This window comes from Gavialis gangeticus, unplaced genomic scaffold (genome assembly GCF_001723915.1).
Source record: "Gavialis gangeticus isolate Ggan-Ray unplaced genomic scaffold, GavGan_comp1, whole genome shotgun sequence".
Classification (NCBI taxonomy): Eukaryota; Metazoa; Chordata; order Crocodylia; family Gavialidae; genus Gavialis; species Gavialis gangeticus.
The window spans coordinates 78,559,757-78,580,993 of NW_017728994.1; the positions used below are offsets into that span (position 1 = coordinate 78,559,757).

The window sequence follows — 21,237 nt, forward strand, 5'->3', positions numbered from 1 at the left end:
CGCCAAATCCACCACCTTCGGCAGCTCGGGACCTCCCCTCCCCACCACCGAATCTGCCGCTGGCTTCGTCGCATCTGGGGTGGGGCCCTGCACAGGCTGTTTTGCCCAGGGCTCCGCACCCTGCTTGGGTCACCTGTGCATATGCAGCACCTGTTTGAACCAGCCCAGCTATTGAAAGTTGAATATAGTGCAAGCTTGGCATTAGCTTTAAATGTGAAACATTCCAGAAAAATCAAAGAGAGTAGCAGGTGGAAAAGGAATCTTTGGTTCGGTAGCAGCCACAGTATCCAAACTTATTGGAAAGTCCAAGTGCAGACTGGCAAAGTAAATCAGAGGGGGCAGCAACCTAATTGCTATGACCAAAAGTTTTTTCCCAAAATGGGGACACATGGAGCCAGTTTGAAACATACTAACAAAGAAGACCTGCAGCAAGGACTTATGGGTCCAAGAGAGAAGGAAAGCAAAGTGGAAATCATATACCTGAATGTGGAGTTGGGTCAGTCAGAGGACTTGAGTAAGAGCAACAGTTTAAGATTTTTCAATCTCATTTATGGCTCAGGAAGGCCCAGAATACAGACACTGCATTATCATGTCCCCAGTAATTCAGAAATCCACATCTCTAATAGGAAAACTCCGTGAAAGTCCTCACAGCCCAAATGAGAGGCTAGGAAGATAGGAGTTTCTAACAGACAACTCAGTTGCAGCTGCAAAAAAAAAAAAAGACTGAATTATCTAGATCTGTTCATAGCCCTTGTTATACTATTTGGAGGCAGCCATCAATCTGAGCTAACCAGGGCATGCTGAGATAAAAAAAAGAGGAGGAAAGAAGAAACTCTACCTAAATTGGTAGAGGATGTATGAAATTGTGTATTACAAACGTATTGAGATGCCAGTGAGACCTCCTAGGATTCACTGGGGATGTACCAGGTTACGCTTGCTCAGTTGGGCTTGGACTTGCAAATCAACATAGTGCAGCTGCATGATACACTTACTGTGCATTAGCCTAATAATGCTGCACAGGAGTGTGTCATGGGAAGAACCATGCTAATAGTCTACTGACAGTGTTATTAGGCTAATGTGCAATAAGCATCACTAAAACTTGCGCCAGAGCTACTGTACAGTAAATCTAGGTACTGCACATTTAGTTAGTACTTTATGAATAAAGTACTAAACTAAATCCACAGTATTTAAGGCCCATTAATGAACCTGTAGACATGCCCACTGAGTGAGATATGTATACCGACTGAAAGATTGGAAAAGTTGAGGTTGAGAACTGAAGTTCAGGAATTTGAGCATGAAGTCTTGATAGCTAAGATCGTGGATGCTGCATATAGGTAATAATCCATTTGGATATCAATATAGTTTGGAGCTATATAATAAATGCCAGGAAGAGCAACTCTTAGGCTATTGAAAGATGTGGCTCAGGTGGAAATAAAATATTTATCGACACTGGTTAGCAGTAAACAAGTGGGCCTGTGAACAAGGGCAGAAACCATAATAGAAGTCTGCATTTTGTATGAGCTTTCCACCACAGATGGGATGGGTTTGAAACCTGTTTTGAGAGGCAGGACCTCAGAAGAACCTGAACTGCAAAGCTCCTGAGGATCTGAAGTAAAAGTATATCCATATTAAATACCTCACTATATCTGATAAGCAGCAGATAAAAAAAAGAACTACCACTACGAAACTTAAACCTGTGGACCTGGTAATGCTAGTGCAGAAGGAAGTTACAAGGGAAAAGAGTTTATAGTGGGTCATTCCAATATGATGCTATACTTTTCAGTGAATAACTACAAAACAGTCTAAGAGACTTTTCAGTTAAGAATGAGTTGTTTTCCTAATCCAACAAAGATACAAATTATATTTGTATATCAAGATTTAAACCAGTCTTTGAGCTTCCTTCACAGTATTAGTTAAGAAAAATGATGATAGCCTCAAGTTCTGTCCAGATTGTAGAATACTAAATATGGTTCACTTTAATAGATGCTCCTGATTTGTCCACTTCAAATCCATAATGTTTCCGAGTGCTTCTGAGATTTCATTTTCTTTGTATGAGGTTTGAATTCATATGTGCCAAGATGTATGCATTTTTTCCAGAATATTTTTAATTGAGGTATGTATAGGCTTGTCCAGGGTAACAATGATTGGATTTCAAGATGATCGTGGAAAAGACTGAGGGTTGGAGGATATATGAACTGGACTGAAACTGGAGAGCATAACCACTGTCCTTTGTTTAACATAGTAGCAAGGAGCCACTAAGCTTTTTTAATGAATCTGATAGGAGAAATAGATAGCTGCCTCTACCAAAATATAAAACCATGTACAAGGCACATGTAGGTGGATGGGCTTTGCTGGCTGCTATTTTGTAGTGATTTGTCAAGCTGAGAGAGCAGAAAAGCCAGAAAAGATGTGAGAGCATGGCAAACACATAGCGGACAGGGCTGGACACAGGCATGAGCAAACTGGGTGGCCGCTAGGGCCTGGACAGAAAGGAGGCCTCCAAATAGTAATTTTTAAATTTTTATTATCATTATCTCTGGCAAAAGGAGGCCCGATACTACAAGTTTGTCCAGGCCCTCCAGGAGTCTAGGTATGCTGCTGACAGTGGATTATAGAAAAGCCAAAAGAGAGAAAATCTCAAGCTGAGCTTTGACTGAAAGGGTTTTAGGCCTATGGGTAAAGAAAGGGTTTCCTCTTGTTTGATGCTTCCATGTTCAGGGAAACAGAAATTTGTAGGTTTCTTTTTAAATAAATAGCATTGAAGAAACACTGGACTCTCTCACCCCAGTCTCCTAACAGAAAAAACCTGCAGCAGTTCAACCTGGCTAACTGTAAGCAAAAAGAGTAACCATACCTTACCATGCTGCTGCAAAGGTGTGCTGAGAGAAGAGTCTCTAAGGAAAAAAGCTACACAGAGAAGCTATCTACCACCCTTCCTCCCATCTATGTCGCTTCTGAGTATGGCTTATAAAGCATGTAGTGTTTTCAGCCTCATTGAAGAGGATGATAATTTTATTGAATTCTTCTGTATTCAGTTATAGTCAGGGGTTTTCTTCTAAATCCTCATTTCAACTGCATTAGTAAGATTAGTTCAGTTACCTCTTTTTTTTTTCAATTGGAGTTCATACATCAGAGCTGTCTTTAATGCCACAAATAGTTACTATAACCGTATGAAGTGTTTTCCATTAATAACTCTCCACCCTTGCCCTCACACCAATCTCCTTACCATGTTGCTTGGCTCATATCACAATGCACACTTGAAATTTAATTAACAAAACAAATCCTTGGAAAGAAGACGACAGGTGCCAGTCACTTTGCTGCTATGTCCTTTCTTACACCCCCTTTTCTCTGTACTGCGCTTTATTCATTGTTAGTTCATTGGTAACAAGACCTTGTCTTCTTATTTGTCTGGGAAGAATCAAGCACTTTAATGTTGTGTGAATAGTGATATTAAATCATTCTTGTGAAAAACAAGTTTGAAGACATTTATTTGATTATGGAGTAAAAAAGATGTTCTTGTAGATGCACAGCCCACAAACAGCCATGTCATCTCAGCTGAAGGAATGGGGAGCTCCACACAAGGAAACAGAGAGTAGGACTGTAGAGCCATGCTTCAGGAACAAGCAAGTCCTTTCAGCAGACCAGTTACATTTCTGCAACTTAAACTTGAAGGGCTATTTTTAACATTAAATCTATTGCTGCAGACATACACTGCTCAGATAAGTTTTTTAAATCTAAATTAAACCTTTGGAAACTAAAGGACTCCAAATGGAGACCAAGGTACTGTGGTAGAGCCCGTGAGGCCCTTCAACCCTTCTCAGGAAGTCTTTAGGTTTGAATGGTGCAGGTTTGAATTAAAACACTGAGCTAAATTTCATACAACGGTAGAAGCAGCAACATAGTGTAGCATGCACTTATTGTCAGAAGATGTACAGAAGGAGTATAAATGATATAAGAAGAGAACAGAAAATGATGGAACAGGCCAAGCAGTCAACAGGGTGATGTAAAATACATCAAACTGTTACTTTAGCTTACGGTAGTAAACACTTCTGGGTCCAGACACATCAGTGGGTGTTGCACCTGCTTATAGTTTGATTTTAGAGAATTTGATCCCTACAGTCTATTAGCATAACAGTGTTTTTTAACATTGACTAAAATCCTAATCTCTGCAAGTTAAACTATTTTGGTGCCTACACCCATGTGTATTAGTTTTCTGTTGAGCCATCATTTATGTCAGTGCTAAATTTTGGCCCCTGCTAGAAAATTGATTTCATTTCTGTTGACTATTGAGAATCAAGTCACTTCTCTAAGTTGCTCTAAGTATTTCTGTTCCTTCTTTCCCACTGAGGTTTAGCCTGAATGAATTTTTCCCCCTCCCCTCCAGCAAAAAATCCTGGTGTTTGCATGTGATTTCATTGCCTGGTATTGGGGATTTTAACTCTTCAGGACTGAATAGCCCTGGACTAAAACAGAAATATCTATGTACAAAAGTACATGTACAAAAATATTAAACACAGAAACACTGATTAACATTAGCTAGAATGTGTGCTAGTCATTGGTGTTACAACAAAAAGGCTGACTTTCTCAAGCTCTCAGGATCTGAACATGATTACTCTCACAACTCTGAGTGCAGTTAAGTTACTCTTGATTTATGTCAATTTAAATGAAAAAGAGAATCAGCCCCTTCAAGATCAAGAACAGCCTGAACAAGACAGATGTTCCTGTTACTTCCAAAGTAGCAAATCTTCTAAGTCTTGGATTGTTTCAAATGCAGTTTGCCTCCTAACGATAATAAAAAAGCATTTGGTTTTTCTGATTCAATAAGTGTCAGGCAAATTTTTTTCAAGGACTGTTTCAGGACAAGTAGCTAAAAGTATTTGCTTTTCATAATTGAGATGAGCTATGTATCTCTCTTATAGCCTGTCAAAATGCACAAAAGATTAATATATTATCGTAAATGATGTTTTGGTTAGTGCTGTGTTCAAGATTGTGCATGATTTCAGTTGATTGGGAATCTCAGCCATTTTTACTGTCTGTCCTTCTGCATCTGGCTTGCTATAAAAGGAAATAGTTTTGATAAACCCATGAAAGTTTCTGAAAAAATCACTTTTCCTCATGCACTAGGAATCTGGGCCTAGGTGCAGACATTACACTTAATGTGCTTTAAAGCCATAACAGAGCAGATGTTCACAGCACTTAAAGTGCTTTAGAAATGGTGGATCCTGCTCTAAGTTAACCCTTGATGTGGTATTAGACTAAAGCGTTTTAGGTTAGAGTGCTTTTTTGAATGTCTTTACCATCGTGCTTCAATGTAGATTGCATTCAGCTACCATCCCAGGGGCCCATCGCTGGGCAGTTTGCTAGCCTCAGCTGGTGCTCATCTGCTCTGGGTGAGCAACTAGCCCAGCCCTTCCCCTGGGCTGTCACAGAGAAGAGACAGAAAAGGCTCTGTCTCCTCCCCGCACAGCTGGGTTGGGGCAGTAGAGAGGGAACAGAGCCGCTCTGCCATGCAGATCTGCCCTCCCAAGCTTGCAGGCTTGGGTCTTGGTGGGGGCTGGGCCAGGTCCACATGGCAGAGAGGTTTTGTTTCCTCTTCCCCAGCCCTAGTTCTGTAGCTTCTGGCTTCCATTGTCAGGAGTCTTGGGGAGGGAGGGGGAGTCCCCCTGCCACAGAGGACCCCCAACAGCTTGCAAAAAGCCAAGTCAGGCAGCTTCTGGCTGCAGCTGTCCAGAGGCTGGGTTGGGGAGGGGAAGGGACACCCCCCCATACGCACTGCTGCGCAAACCTTGCCTAGGCCCCCCGAGAACCTAGTCAACAAGCTGTGGGGGTGACCCTCATGGTGGAGGGGGTCCATTCACCCACTTTCCTCCCCCTGGCTGCTGCTGCCAGCTGGTGGGGGGAGTGGGGCTGAGGAGAGGGGCCACTCTGGCAGCCTCCTGCTGGCCTTGGCCAATGTAAGCAGGTACTGACGCCCTCCCACCGAATGGCGAATGTCCGTTTGATTCATTCGCACTCTAACTCATAGCATTCTAAGTAAAGTGTGATAGGCTTCTTCTGTCAGGGGCTTTTTGAACATCTATACTTAGCCTGAGTTACAAGTATTGCTGGAACTTTTTCATTATAAAGAGGCACTTGTGTTCCAGTTATTTATTTTGCATAGAATTAAAAAGCTATAACAAAGTTTCCTAAAATTAGTTAGTTCACATGGCAAAACAATACACATTTTAGACTATATAGTCAGGGACCATAGGAAAGTTTGAATTCATATGTGCCTGGATATATGCATTTTTTTGCAGAATCTTTTTAATTGAAGTATGTATAAGCATGCAGTAAAACACTCACATCAGATATCAGGATTTGATACAAAACTCTGGAGGGTCTCTAGCAAGTAGTTATGAAAAAGAAAACTCATTTTTCAGCAGAGATGTACTAATGAAAAAGAAAAAAAAACTTTACTGGTTTAAGGTATTTTCTTTACATGTAATGAATGGCTGCCATGTTTCAGTATACCTAAATGTCTTTTTTTGATAGTTAAAAGTGAAGTAGCATTCAATATTGCAGAATATTGTAAAATATTTTAGTACCTTACATATAAAGCAAAAGAAAAGAATTTCAAAGGTTGCATTTGCCCTGGAAATCAAAGTACATTTGTGTCTTGGGGCAGAAGAGCAGTGAATATAGAGACAAGTAACTCCTACAAAAATTGTAATTTATCATTACCAAAACTTGCATTCATAACTTTTTACAGTAATACAATTTAGTAAGCTCTGAGTAAATGAACTTATATCGGAAAAGTGATGGCTTTGTTTACAACTCACCATAAAGGGTTTTCATGTGTATTTTTAAATTAAATTACTGTGACACATTCTTAAAAGTTTACTTATGTGGATAATCCAAGTAAAAATGAGAGTAATAGATAGCTGAAGAGTGAAGATTGAGCAGCAGCTCTTACTGCAAATATTGTAGCAATGTTTTATTTGCAAAAACAATCCCTCAGTGCCTTAGTTAAAAAGAAAACTTGGTAGAAGTTTCTGATATTTGGTTTACCATCATCTAGCTTTATAAAAAAAGATGCATTTGAAGGAACATTAAATATTGAAAAGAGCAGCATGTTTTCCTAGCATTTGGGGTTTTTTTTCTTTCTCACAACAAAATCCCTTCATCAGTAGACCAGCCTAAAAAGCACATGTTCCCGAAAGTTTTCTGCTTGGGTGACTACGACTTTGTAGAAATTGAAAGGAGGGAGAAAAAAGGAATGCTTCAGCTTGTATAAGAAATGAACCTTTGCCCAATCACTTTTTGTTTGTGAATAAGGTAACATTTTGTGTGTGTGTGAAATTTGAAAGCAATAAGGTATGTGGGTCCTTTCTCTTTATTGGTTCTCAAGAGTCGATCAGATTTTTTTTCTTTTAGAGCAGGCCTGAAGTTGTGAGATAAAGCAGCTCAGAAAAAAAAATGTTCTCAAGCAGATGCCTTTAAGAGACAGAAATCATGAATTTCTTGAATTGTGACCACTCTGGGGGTAGCTACAATGACTTTTTGACAGTGACAGTAACTCTGCCTTGTCTTTTCGAGCCCTTCTTTGGCCCATTCACTCCGGAAAGCTGCTTAAGCGCACTTAAGCGCATTAGCATTTGGATGCTAGGGGACCATATTGACCCTCATTTGGAAAGTTTAAATGAGTGAAAGATGGAGCGATTTGTTAGGGCTTTAGAAACCAGCTTTAGAGAGCGGCGGGGTTTCCGCTTTGGTTTGTTCGGGTGCTTGTTCTAATCTGGTGCGCTGTTTAAAGGCGACCAGACTGATTTGTGACACATGAGTCCAAAGGGCTATTTTTTTGGGCTTGACCCGATTAGCTAATCTGTGCTTTGAATTTCAATAGCTGGTATCAGAGGGAGTGCACTTTGGGAATGGCTCGCTGGTGGATTACCTCATTGGTAACTGCATACAGACACAGATGGCAAAATGTTAATTACTTGTCAAAAGAGACAAAATGGGATCCAAGGTAAATTGTGGTGATGTGTGGAAAAAGTGATTAAGTCTATGTTAAAAATAAAATGAAATCAAAACTGCAGCTCCCCCAGGGGCATGGCATGCCACTCCTTCTCCCACCTCCTAACATGACCTTTACTAGTTTATTTTAACATCTTCCCTATGTTCTCCCAGAGCTTGATGTATTGAACAAAATTGTCCTGGAATATTTGAAAATATAAGCGCCATTTTCCAAGGGTGCTCTGTGTTCATGCAAGTTTTCTCCCCTTCTAAGAAATACGTATTCAGATATTCCAATAGCAATGCTTGCACCATTGTAAATTGTAGTGGTGCCAGATTTTGCATTATGTTGCTGTTGTCAGGCATGTATAGTTTAGGTGTGGCATTAGGTTCGGGGTAGAAAATCTAGTATCCAGAGGAAGAAGCCCAAGAGGGAAAAATCGGTTAGCCCTTTTTAAATTCATAGACTTGAAGAAAAAAATAGATTTGTATCTTATTTTTGTTATCAAACACTCCAAAAACAGCACCCTTTGAGTGTTTAGGTTGCTGTTATTTACTTGAATTATCGCAACTTGTAAAGGTTCCTGTCAAGAACTGTGCCTGACCTGAGAAGGTGCATTTTATAAAGTGAATCCTTCTCTGGACTGCTCATAATGTAGCATTGCTAGTTTCAGCTGAGAACTAGATGCCTTGGGTATGAAAACGATTTTTTTTCCATTGGCAAGTATATTTGTTTAGATGCTCAGCAATATAATAACTGCATATAAATGAAATAAAATAAGCAAACAAACTGAGCCTATTTTCCTCTCTGCCACTGACTTTCCAGGTGCCAGTGGATAAAATGAAAAAAGCTAAATTCTGTTCTGGTACTGATGAAATCCAGTTTACTTCAAAATCCAGTGTAGCTTATGCAAATGTTATGTCATGTCTATGTGATGTTTTCCCTTCAGTTTTCCCATCTGTAAATAGGGGTAATGATACATTCATAACTTACAACTCTGTAACAATACATATCAGTTCTCTAAGGTTCATAAAATGCTTTGGGATTCTCAACTATCATAGAAACATTAAATATATATTTTATAATGAAACATTATGCAAAACCAAAATATATTTTCTTCCCAAAAGTATACACAGACACAAATAAATAACCACTTCCCTTATTCTTAATTTGATGCTGTTCTTAAGCACTGTTCATTTGGGAGACACTAGTAAAATAAACCTCTATTCAGGAAAAAAAATCCCTACCAACTCTCCTAATTTTGTCATGCACCTTGGCCCTGATTCAGCAATATATTCCTACTTATCAGATCACCTAAGCATGCGTTTAACTCTAATATGACTTAAGCATATGCTTAAGTAGATTTATGCATATGCTTAAGTGCTTCAGGAAAACCTCAAGTCCATCTCTAGCGGTATGCAACAGATTCTAAAGTTAATTCTTCCAAATGTAGCTATAGTCTTAAAATTAGACCTCCATACAGATAAAAGGTAAATCAGGGGCAAGACTGACGCTCCACCTGACTTACCTGTGAACCTAGATCAGATGCAGTACCTTTTAGCAAGAAAAGATGCCCCTTCCCAAAAAACAAGAGGTACAGTGCTATTAAGCAGGGTGGTCACACAGACCTTTGCTGCTCAGATAACCTGAACCTCCACTGGCAAGTATAACGTTATAAAAAGATGGTGTTTGCGTTTTGTAAATTGAATTAATGTTTGGATAGGAAACTCAGATGAATTTGCAAACAAGAGCTAAGCCTTTACAGTTGGCTGGCAGAACTTTCTGCCATTGTCCACGTCATGTTCTGTCAGGGTGGGGTGGTACCTTAGAGACTCACTGGTTCATAGAGGCAAAACCTTTTGTAGCTTGCAGTGTACTGCATCAGAGCTATGAATGGAACTGAAGGAAGCAGTGATTCTAAATAGAAGAATGTTTAAATACAAAGGGTAAGGGGAGGGGCAAAGAAGGATAATGTGAACCAGTAAGGTCTAGGAGCCAGTAGCTCCAGGGAGTGACTGTACAGGTCATGCGTAATGCAAGCGGATGCTATGCTGTCACATTTTTAAATTCAGCATCTAGTTTAATGAGTTACGGAGTCCTTGGTTTACTATGAAACTTCTGCATCAAGAACACTCTCAAATCGGCGCTGGATTATACACTTGATGTGCAATGACTGAGAAAGCTGCGTGAAAAGGGAACTTATCTTCCATTTAAACAGTCTTTCTTGTTTGTGTGTCTCTCTTTTTTTTATTAGACACTTTGTGCAAAAGCTACAATGCAGACTATCCGGGCAGCTGACACAAATGAAGTAGTCAAGCTAATATTTCGTGAATCTGATAATGACCGAAAGGTATGCAACCTAATATAGTTCATGTCACTGTCATTGAAGTGAATGCAGACTTTGTTGGCTATCCACTATTTAGACTTACAAACACCAAAGACAAAATTTGACTCTGGCTGCAATTCCTGAAAGTCACTAGAATAACATCAAAAATGAATTTTTGACCCCAGATATAGAGTTGACTATATGTCCCATTTTCACTGTGAAAGTCCTGTTTTAAATGCCTGTCTCAAGCATCAGAGGAGGTTTCTGAAAATGTGACCGAAGCATTAATTTGAAGAAACTGACAAGATGCCTCAGGTGTGCCTCACCTGGCCAGCAGCATACTCCCCACACAACCCTGCTCAGCCAGCATGCTCCACTGGAACTGGAGTCAGAAACATCTAAGCATGTGGAGGTGGAGGTGGAGGTCCTGTTTTGAGATACTGTCAAAACAGGCATAAAAAAAACAGATATCAAAAAAGATATCACATACGTATCAAAAGAACAGATATCAAGAAATATATGGGCACCATACACAAAGGTTTAATCATAAAATGTGAGGAGTTAAGTTATCATCTGACCCTGTATGAAAAAAGAACCCTTTTGAGGAGTGAAGTGGTATTTAATTTATAATGAAACTCAGCATTTGGTTTGGTATAGTCTTGTCTGATGTGCACAGAATGCTTTCCAAGTGAAAACAAGGCATCATTTAGAGGTAAATACAGACTTCTACTCTGTGTAGCATTGCTATTTCAGTCTTGTTAAGTGATTGCCAGTTAACCAAATGAGCTTTTTGATGGAGTTCTTAGAGACCTAGGAATTGTACTATAGATTTAAAAGGTTGAAGTTATATAGCTAAGGAAGAATATCACCAGCTGAAATGTATGGACCCCTTGGGGCAGAAATTCTGTACCTTTTTCTGCTTTATTTTCTCAGGTTATGCTACAATTAGAAAAGAAGCTTTTTGACTACTTTAATCAAGATGTTTTTAGGGATAACAATGGCACTGCGGTAAGTTTATGATTCTACAGTAATTAAAAATAAATTAGATTAAACCTAAAGATATACAGTGCACCTCTATCCATCCTTTTGTCCTTCTGAATGCTTCTGTGCACAAAATGGGAGACAAAATGTATCTAGAATTTAAGAATAATATAATAACCCTTTGGTCTTGTTCCTCTTTTGGAAAAAAAAATCTCTTTTGTATGATGACTTCCAAATTGAGTGACCTCTAACTTTAGCATCTGCTCTATGTTGTGTTCAGTTTTTCATGAAAATAATTTTAAATTTGTATTTAAAATATGTTTAACAAAGTTTGTGTTTCTTTCTCTGTCATCTTTCCTCTGTTTCTTCATGCAGCCTCTTTGTTTATTTTTTTACTCTTCATTGTGCAACATTAAAAGACATAAATTTAAAGAAAAGGAGAACTCTTATCAAAATTCCTATCCCAAAGAATACTGAAGAAGAGTCAGAAATAGAAATGGAGAGATTCTAACTAGTGTGATTATCTGTCTTTGGCTGCTGACTGATGTTAAATTAAAGGCATAATGGGGTCTGATGCGGAATCCCAACAGTCTTACTTCCTGCCATGCCACAGGTACCTGGCAGGAGGCATGATTATGAAACTGAGCATGAGATCTCATCGCACCATATTGCCGGTACAGGGAGAACTTAGGATCATGATGCTGGGCTGTCCGCACATCAGCAAATACCAGGTTTGGCTTCCTACACTCCCCTGGCTAGATGCCTGGATCAGCTGACCAGCTTCTGGAGCTCGGTGGAGTCTTGAAGTTCTCTGGAGGCTAGGATGACTGGGCACATGTTCAATTAAAGACATGATAGGAACCAGCTAGAAAGTTATTACACTTATATTGCAGTAATAACTTTGTGCCTTATTCCTCTTTTTAACATGCCATTAATTGAACGAACATGTGGCCAGATGTGATTAATCAGTTAATCGCATCTTAAGTGTAATGTCTGTCAGGGGCCCTTGAGACAGACTTAACAGGGATACATAAGAGAGGAAAGCAGGTACAGAAAGACTACTGTTTTGATTAACAAGCTATAGAATCATATGCAAATACAATTTTTGCATAGAAAATACTAAACAGATGTTTTGTATTCATTTTGTTCCATAAGTTGGCCTCCAATACTGGCCAAACTGTTCACACATTGTCCACAATTAGCCAAATTTCACTAATGTTTATAAGAGATGTGTAACTGAGGGGAAAATGTTGATCTTCCAAAATAACAGAGCAAAAATGAAGTATTGGAAGAGTTTAGGATGTATGTTATGCTTGTAGGAACCTTTTGGTACAAATCATTTCAGCTTGCTTCAGTTTGGTAGAAATCATTTCACAGTAACTCCACTGACTCCAGTAAAGCCATGCTGGTGTACACCTGTGTAAGATGTTGCTGTTCACCTGCATGACAAGTGCTAATCACTTTTTTTTTTTTAATGCTATGACTGGTTAAAACACAAAGATTTGTAGCTGGGCAACATTAAGGAGAGTGAAGCCTCTGAAAATTAGATACGGAGAAACCAAATTGGGAAGAAACTAATTTCCATTTTACATATATATGAGGACAAGGAAACATAAAGAAATTAACCCTTTTCTGTGCATATATATTTTCCATGTTGTGGAAAATGGTAAGGAAAATAGGTTTACTAATCAGTCCTGAAAGACAATCTGGCATCTTAGGAGGACTCTGACACCTTAGAAGTTGTCCATAAGATCCAAATGCAAGAATAGCTGTGACCCTTTTGCGCATGAGAAGATCCATGCCTATCAGGTTCCTTCCATGTGTGGTTGTGAGGAGCTTTGTCTCAGCCTTTTCCATTTCTTGAAAGTCATAGGAGTTTTAACTTGTGCCTGGAATCATGAAGAAAGTGAAAATCTATTTATTTCTCTTTCTCACTTGGGTACATGTACACACGAGATCTCATGTACATAGTGCGTATGCATAGAAGTGGAACCCATGTGAACAAAACCTCTTGAAGAACTATAGTTCCTGTGAGGTATTCATTCTTTTTGCTTCTCCTTTTGTCTGAATATATTACCGACTGAAAAAAATCTTCGGAAAATGCTTACAGACCAACTTCCTGTGCAGATACTTCCTTTTCAGGACATTTGGTCCTAGAAATTCCAGGGCTTTTTATCACTTCCATCTGACACACGAGAGAGTGTCTCTCTACATGAAGCATGTAATATTTTGTTTAAAACTTTTGATGGAAAACTGATAGAAATGAAATGTCAAGGAATCGGACTAATAGTAACAAAATCTTGAACAGTGAGGATTTCATTACACTCAGTGACGTTACAGATTCAGAACCTGACCAACCAAAAAAACTTTTTCCTCTATTTTTATTTCTTAGCTCTATTAGAGACAGAAATAAAAGAGTAAATGAGCAAAATATTTTATTACTCATTTTTGTATGGTTTTTAACTTCATTTTTATAATGACTTGAGGCATTTAGTTTTATCCTCATTCCACTACTGTTTTATACAACATTTTTATATGCTGAGCAAAATCACTGTTGTTCATTGCAATTCGCAGTACACCGGTGGAAGTCCAGGTGCATACTTGGTTGATTTTACATATATGTACACTTTTGGTAAACACATACATGCTCACGTGTTTGCATGCAAAGACATATGCAGACATTGCATTCTAGCACACTACATTTCAAAATCAGCTGCCATTTCATTCATGCACTGAGAAGCAGGAAATCTTCCAGCTCAAACGTGGAAGAAAAAGATAAACGATATAATGAGCCATTGGAGATAATCTAATCTTCATGGTCTAGTTAAACACGCAGCACCATGATCACTAAAAACAAACTACCTATCTAAAAGGATAAATGTCCCTGTGCCGAATTCAACCCAAAAAATCCATCGCATCCTTCATCAACCGCCGGTCTTGTACCAGCCTGACAGAAATTTAATTCAAGCTGGCTCCTGAAAATAATTATTGTATTTTAAGAGTAGTAATCATTGGTCGGGACATGATTGAATGTGTCCATGCCTATTGACTTTTTCTATGATTTATAGCTTTGTTTAGTCGATATTCCCATCGAAATTGTATAATTAATTATAAGTGGGGCTGTCAGGTCTGCAGGATGGAGTGCCCTGATGAGTATTTGGGAAGATTAAATTTTCCTGAGCTGTACCGATGCAAGGCTTGGGAATTTTCACAGCACTATGGCTGTTGGATAAAGATGTTTTCTGTGTGTTTAGCAACTGCTTTAGCTCAAGATCCATTGATTTTCTGAGCTCTTTTTTATCAGTGTGGTGTCTCTTCAGTAACAGTGGAATTTGTGCAGATGTGACAAGACCTGACAAATATTTATTATCAACAGGCTACTTTATCATTGTCCATACACAGTTATTCCTTCTTTTTTACATTGTAATCAAGAAGAAGAATTCTTAAGGTACATGTAGAAATGGATATCATATTTATGATATAAATACCTAAAGTGGATACAGATTATCAGTTCAACAGAAGTACTATATAGTTTTCAAACTGAAATTTTTTAAGCTTAACATTTTCCTAACTTCAGCAGTTCTCTTTGTTTTTCCCCATCAACCAGCATGTACAATGACTGTTCTATAAAACTTTATTTCAAATGAGCATCAATGAAAAGAGAAATTCTGTTTTAGATCTCTAGTGCCTAATGCAAAGTTATAACAACATGAGAAAATATCTGTCTTAGATTCAATGTAATGTGGTCTATATGGAAGGTGTAAAGGCCATGTTGAACAAGTGGGTAATCCCATTAACAGTTTAGAAGTTTGTGATGAGGTAGTGCCAGTGGCGAGTATCACAGGAAAAAAAAATGAGAACAGTGGAAAAAGGGACATTATTTCAGGCTGAATTTGGCCTTGATAAATATATCCATTAAAAAATTTAGAGCATTTAAATTGTTATCTGAAAGTAGTACCTTTGAGATGGAAAATGCTTAGAAACACTGGGTGTTAAGGTCTAACCAAGCCTTGCTGTAAAACATTTCTATGTCATCCTCATCCAGAGGCTGGCTGGGAACCAAGTCAGTTCCCAGTCACATTTCAGAAGCTCCAGGGTTACTCATAAGTAGGAACAACCCCCACTTGGGTCTTCTACAGTGGTGCGTTGCCAATACCTCGTTTTTGCTCATGTTCCTGATGCACCTAAATAGCACTGAGTTCACACGAGGGAATCCTCAGCTGGCTTGTTAAGCCATTTCCGTGGTTTCACTGCATCAGTGGAGCAGACTGTCCTATCTTCTCCTGGGTTTATACATTTTATATAGAGATAAGTCACCTAGAACTTGATCGTATTTTGAGATTTGCCAGTCTTAAAAGAGATTTAACTGTCTGACAATGATAATAATCACAGACAATAGAAACCTAGTATCATAGTTCACAGTTTCTAAAATAAAGCCACATCCTTATATTTTATCATATGCTTTCCAATTACTTAAAATAGTGATTCAGGATATAACTGCTTATTTGCTCCAAATATCTCAAATTAAGGAATTTCCTGTTAATTGCAAGAGCTTTAGAAAGAAAAGCAATTAATGGGCAATTATTTAACAAGAAAAAAATCATAGTCATGTTATTGATTTGTGCAAATGGATCATTAGTTACATGCTGCCTGCTCAGGAGCCAGTTAAATAAATATATAGCAGGAATATAAAAACTATTAATGACTAGTGGAGAATGATTAAAGGATTTAAAATATTTAACAAGCTTCAACCATAATCAGAAATGAAAAAAATCACTCATACTTTCATATATTTCATATAAACTATATTCATGAACTATTTCAGCTGAAAAATCATACTTTGTCCTTATAATTTTGATCATTATTGTCAGAGTATTCAGGTAATTTGTAATTCTAACAGTTTGACCCTATCTTACTTCCACTAGTTTCACTATCGACTTCAGTGGAAATAGAATCAGATTTTTGGTGATGGTGCTGAGCTATATTTGCTACTGCTTGTATAGTCTGACTGTGTAGGTGTAACCAGGCTTGCCTCGCTCTCTTCCTACCTTTTGTGGTTCCTCTATTGCACCGGTTGGCTAAACAGCAGCTTTGCAGAAAGGGACCTGGGGGTTACAGCAGATAATAAGCTGAATATGAGCCAATTGTGTGCCCTTGGTGCCAAGAAGGCTAACAGCATACTGGGCTGCATTGGTAGGTGTGGTGCCAGCCAATCGAGAAAAGTAATTATTCCCTTCTATCCAGCACTGGTGAGGCCACATCTGGAGTACTGTGTTCAGTTTTGGGCCCCCACTACAGAAAGGATGTGGACAAATTGGAGAAAGTAGAGGGTGACAAAAATGGTTAGGGGAAACTGTGCTTATTTAGCCTGCAGAAGAGATGACTGAGGGGGGATTTACTAGCAGCCTTCAACTACCTGAAGGGTGGTTTCAATGAGGATGGAGCTAGACTGTTCTCAGTGGTGGCAGATGACAAAACAGGGAGCAATGGTCTCAAGTTACAACAAGGGAAGTTTAGGTTAGACCTTAGGAAGAATTATCTCACAAGGAGGGCAGTAAAGCACTGGAACATATTACCCAGAGAGGTTGTGCAATCTCCATCCTTGGAGGTTTTTAAGACCCAGCAATACAAAGCTTTGGCTGGGTTGATATATTTGGGGACAGTCCTGTTTTGAGCAGGGGGTTGGACTCAATGACCTCCTGAGATCCCTTCCAACCCTAATTTTCTATTATTCTATTCTTTTGAGACCTGTGTGCAACTTCCAAAGCATAAAGAAAACATGAGGCGACCTGAAGCAAGCAGCCAAGGATCCAGACATATCTGCAAGGAATCCCTGGCTTTCCTTATATAACTACTCTCCGCTCCTCAGGTGCCTCAGAGGCATGCCAAGACATGGAGGAGATGGGTCCCCTGTGCAATACATGCTGTTGATACCAGGCCAGTTAAATGATTTATAGGGAGTTGTTCTTCACAATTTTGACTCGCAAATGGACCCCAATGAATTCTCAAATTATGGAGGAAAGGAGCAAGGTAAAAAAAAAAAAAAGTGGCATAACATTCTTTCTGGCACCTCTCAAGTGCTCTATATATTTAATGTAGAAATTTGTGAAGGGAGCTCTGACGGCACAGCAAAGGTTACCAACTTTTGGCATTTGGAAACCATATAGGGGAAATGCACACACATGCCTCCTTTTAATGGGAGATGGTAAAATAGGCTGCTTGCAGACATTTAAAAAAAGTTACTTTAAATTCCATGTGCTTCTGCACCGAGCCCAGTGTGTACCCAGAGGAGGCACCGCATTAATAAGACCTAGCTCATCCAACATCTGTATAAACCGGGCACTTCAGTGGGACTTTTTTGGTGCTTTTATCTGATTCAGTCACCTATTAGATAAAAGAACCAAAAGCCCCACTGAAGTGCCCTATCTACACAGACACTATGAAGCCGGCTTGAAATAACGCATTGCTTCTTCCAGTAAGGTGTGGGGGAGTTTTGGGTTTGTTTGGTTTTTTTTAACAACTGCAACCAACCATAAGGGCAGTGTGGTTTTGTTCATGTGCATTGTCAAATGTCCACATCTTCTGGCAGATCCCAAATAGCATTTTGCAAAAAAACAGTAAGTTTGTACAGCAAGTACATTTCCAACCTGATTTCTGTCCTTATCCAACAAAGGAAATTTTCCTAAGATCTAATTCCCTTCCATCAAGGAGTCAAATTTTCCATTTGTTAAGCAAGGATTTTAAGTAATCACCTGTTTTGCTAATTAATCTAGAGATGTTCTTAGTCACAGAACAGGTGTGAATCTTTACAAAATGAATAGTTATTCTGTTTTCTAAAGAATTCCCAGGCAAATCTGAAAGAATGGGGGAAGGGAAAATAAGGCTTAAACCATGAGGGACCTTTATTAAGCTTTTTTGTGTGAATATGTATGCTCAGAAAGGTTAAGGAACTGGCATCACTGAAAATGTATTAATCAACAGACAAGATATAGCACAATGCACTCTTCCAGATGGCCTCAGCTTTGACCCTTTTAAAGATAATGGGAATACTGTCCACTAAGAACTAGATTAGGACGATCAAACGCATTTCATCAGGGTTTGACTTGAACCATGATCCCAAAGGTGAAAAGGCAGAGGTTTATCCACTGTGCCACCCAGCCCTTGTCCAGATAAAATCTTGAATATGATATATAAGAGCAAATTAAGATAGAGAAAGGAAATTGATTGCTTAGGACCGTTGTTACCTAGGTCTAGGAGAGAGGGAATCCTGTAGACCTTGAAACTGCCTCTTTTACTTAAGGTGGAGTTCTGAGGTGATAGTTTGTCATATGGAAGAAATGATACAGTGCAACTCTTGAAAACAGCATTCATGTGGCTGGATTTGTGTGTTCAGTTCAGTACGTGGCTTGCATGCAGTGAGGGGTTTCATAAAAATCCAAAACGGGGAATAACACAAAAAGGAAGTTCCCTTAATTACATTGTCCAAAACAGTGGGGCCAAATATTCCTTTGCAGTATATCAGTTTGTAAATTTGGTACAAGGGTTCCAAATTTGTTCATTATTCACTTGCAGAGTTAACCTCCAGTTTCTATAGTCAAGCAACTACAGATAATTTATAATGACCTTTTATCTCCCTTTGTACTCTTCTACCCACCAAATATGTGACTCAGAACCAGTTCTAGGCTTAGAACTACATTTGTCCATAAAGCCATGCCGAATATGTTTTATTGCGTTCTACCTTGCATTAGTTTAGTATAGTCTTAGGAGGAAAGTTGTGCCTGTATTTATAATGTGCATTCCGGCTCGTAGTTAACTTATTTTTAGTAACATACTTTGATGTGTGATCAAACAGAATAGGTAGCTTTTTAAACTTATTTTTCTTAATAATATAAAAATCCATTTTGCTGGATTGCAGGAAACATGATTACCCCAGAAGCCCGGTATTGTGTCACTTACTCCTATAAAATTTCCATTAATGACAAGGGGACCTTAAAAAATCTGGGGCAGAATTTGTTCAATTAATGTCTCTTCTTACATCACTCTCTGTAACAATAAAACTGCATTCTACCTGTTTTTATGCTTACAGATTGAACTAACCAAATTCACATTTATAGTACAGTACACTACACACTGCTAATTTCCTAGTAGTAAAAAGTTGTGTTATATTTCATGATGAGATATTTAAAAATTAATGGAAATATACATTAAATCTGTCAAACCTTAATTAGGAATATCTTACATATAAATCTTTTGTTTAAATAGGTCTGCATTAAGATTATTTTTAATTTTTTGCACATGCATCCCTGTGCATATGTGTGTGTGTAATACATATATATGATATATAGAATACATAGCGATTATTAAATGTGTATGATATGCACACACACGCATGCTCACCCCAATATATAAAAATAGATAATGTATTCATATGTATACATGTATTCATGTGAGTTGCAGTATAAATAATGCAAAAGTGTCTGCTCCTAGGAATTCCTGAAAGAGTTGTTATATATGTAAGTAAATATGTGTGAGATTAGATACTAGGAAACAATGGGACTCCATGCAGACATACAGGTTTGCCAACATAGGCTCCAATTAAGCAAAGAAATATTTATTTTGACTCTGGTCTTCCTTTGGCAAGATTTCAATACTGCTGCAAGGCAATTCTGTTTAACACCAGCTACCCTAAGGGAAGCAAGCACATCTGAGCAGACTTCTTTAAAAACTAGGATAAGGGAATTCAGACTTTGCCTAACTTAAGCAATCTTTGGGAACAAGAAAAAATCTTTCAATCACACCTAGTTGGCATATAACAGAGGAGGTAATACTGAGGGCAAAGTTCCATTTTACACTAAGACCGTATTGAGGGCATTCAAAATTCAAGTGTCTGCATGTTAAAGCTTGTTAACTTGTGCTATGCACCCTCTGAGTTAAAGGGCGCATCTCAAAGTTACACCACTTCAGCCAAGGGTTAACTCTGGGCTGTGCTACCTATCACATGTTACGATAACTTCAGCATGCTCCATGGAGATAAAGTGAACAATTTTTATTCCTCCAGCATCCCAGGATGCACCATTCCCAACCCCACCCTTTAGCCCTGAGCTAGGAGAAATGGGAAAGAAAAATTTTAAGTGACTTTTTATTCTGCAAACCACTTTCCATGTGAGCAGTTCTTATCGATATGAATGGTTCCATTGAAGTCAACAGGGTACTCTGTGAATAAGAGCTGCTTACATGAATAGGAGTACATCCTATAACTTGATTTATAAGTGATATAAAGAATAAATTATTTATTCCTTAAAAACATTTTATTTTCTTAAATAGAGTTATTTTTTAGTTCCTTATTGAGAACAAATTATATAAATCGTGTGCCAAAATTCTGAAATTAGCAACCCTCCATTAACATGTATCATGTTAGATATGGATCTGCAGAGTAACTAAACTGGGGTAGGCAAAATATGGCCTGTGGGCCGGGTCACCAGGCAATTTCATCCAGCCCCAGGGCAGATGCCTACCAATTCACTGTATCCGGCCTGCTCTGGGCTGCCCCTCCTGTGCTTGCATGGGGCTGAGACCTGCTCACTCCCACAGGAGCAGCGCATGCTACGGTCCCACCATCGCCTGCAGGATGGCCCCAACTCCAGCCCCATAAGTAGGGAAGCATCAGCAGGTGGGGGAAGTGGCCTCACTCTCCCCCACATCACACCCTCCATGCCCCCACAGACCCTCCCCCACATCCGCATACACCCACACTCAGTTCCCCCCACAAACCCCGTACACATGGGCACACACTCCCATATCCCACATACACACACCCCTACATGCATACACCCAGAGCCCCCCCATAAAGCCCATACCCACCCACCCATTTGCTCCAACACTCCTGCACACCCCCACCCCCACAATATACAAAAGTAAGACTTCATTTTGAGCTATT

General features: G+C 38.9%; 1 protein-coding gene across 1 annotated transcript in view; it reads left to right on the top strand.

The window, feature by feature from the left end:
* The window catches only part of INPP5A (inositol polyphosphate-5-phosphatase A), a 524,426-nt gene that overhangs the window by 449,396 nt on the left and 53,793 nt on the right, over positions 1–21,237 (top strand). The window contains exons 10-11 of the mRNA XM_019503024.1: positions 10,248–10,343; positions 11,253–11,327. Of these exons, the coding sequence (XP_019358569.1) occupies positions 10,248–10,343; positions 11,253–11,327 (171 nt within the window). The remainder of the gene's footprint in view (positions 1–10,247; positions 10,344–11,252; positions 11,328–21,237) is intronic.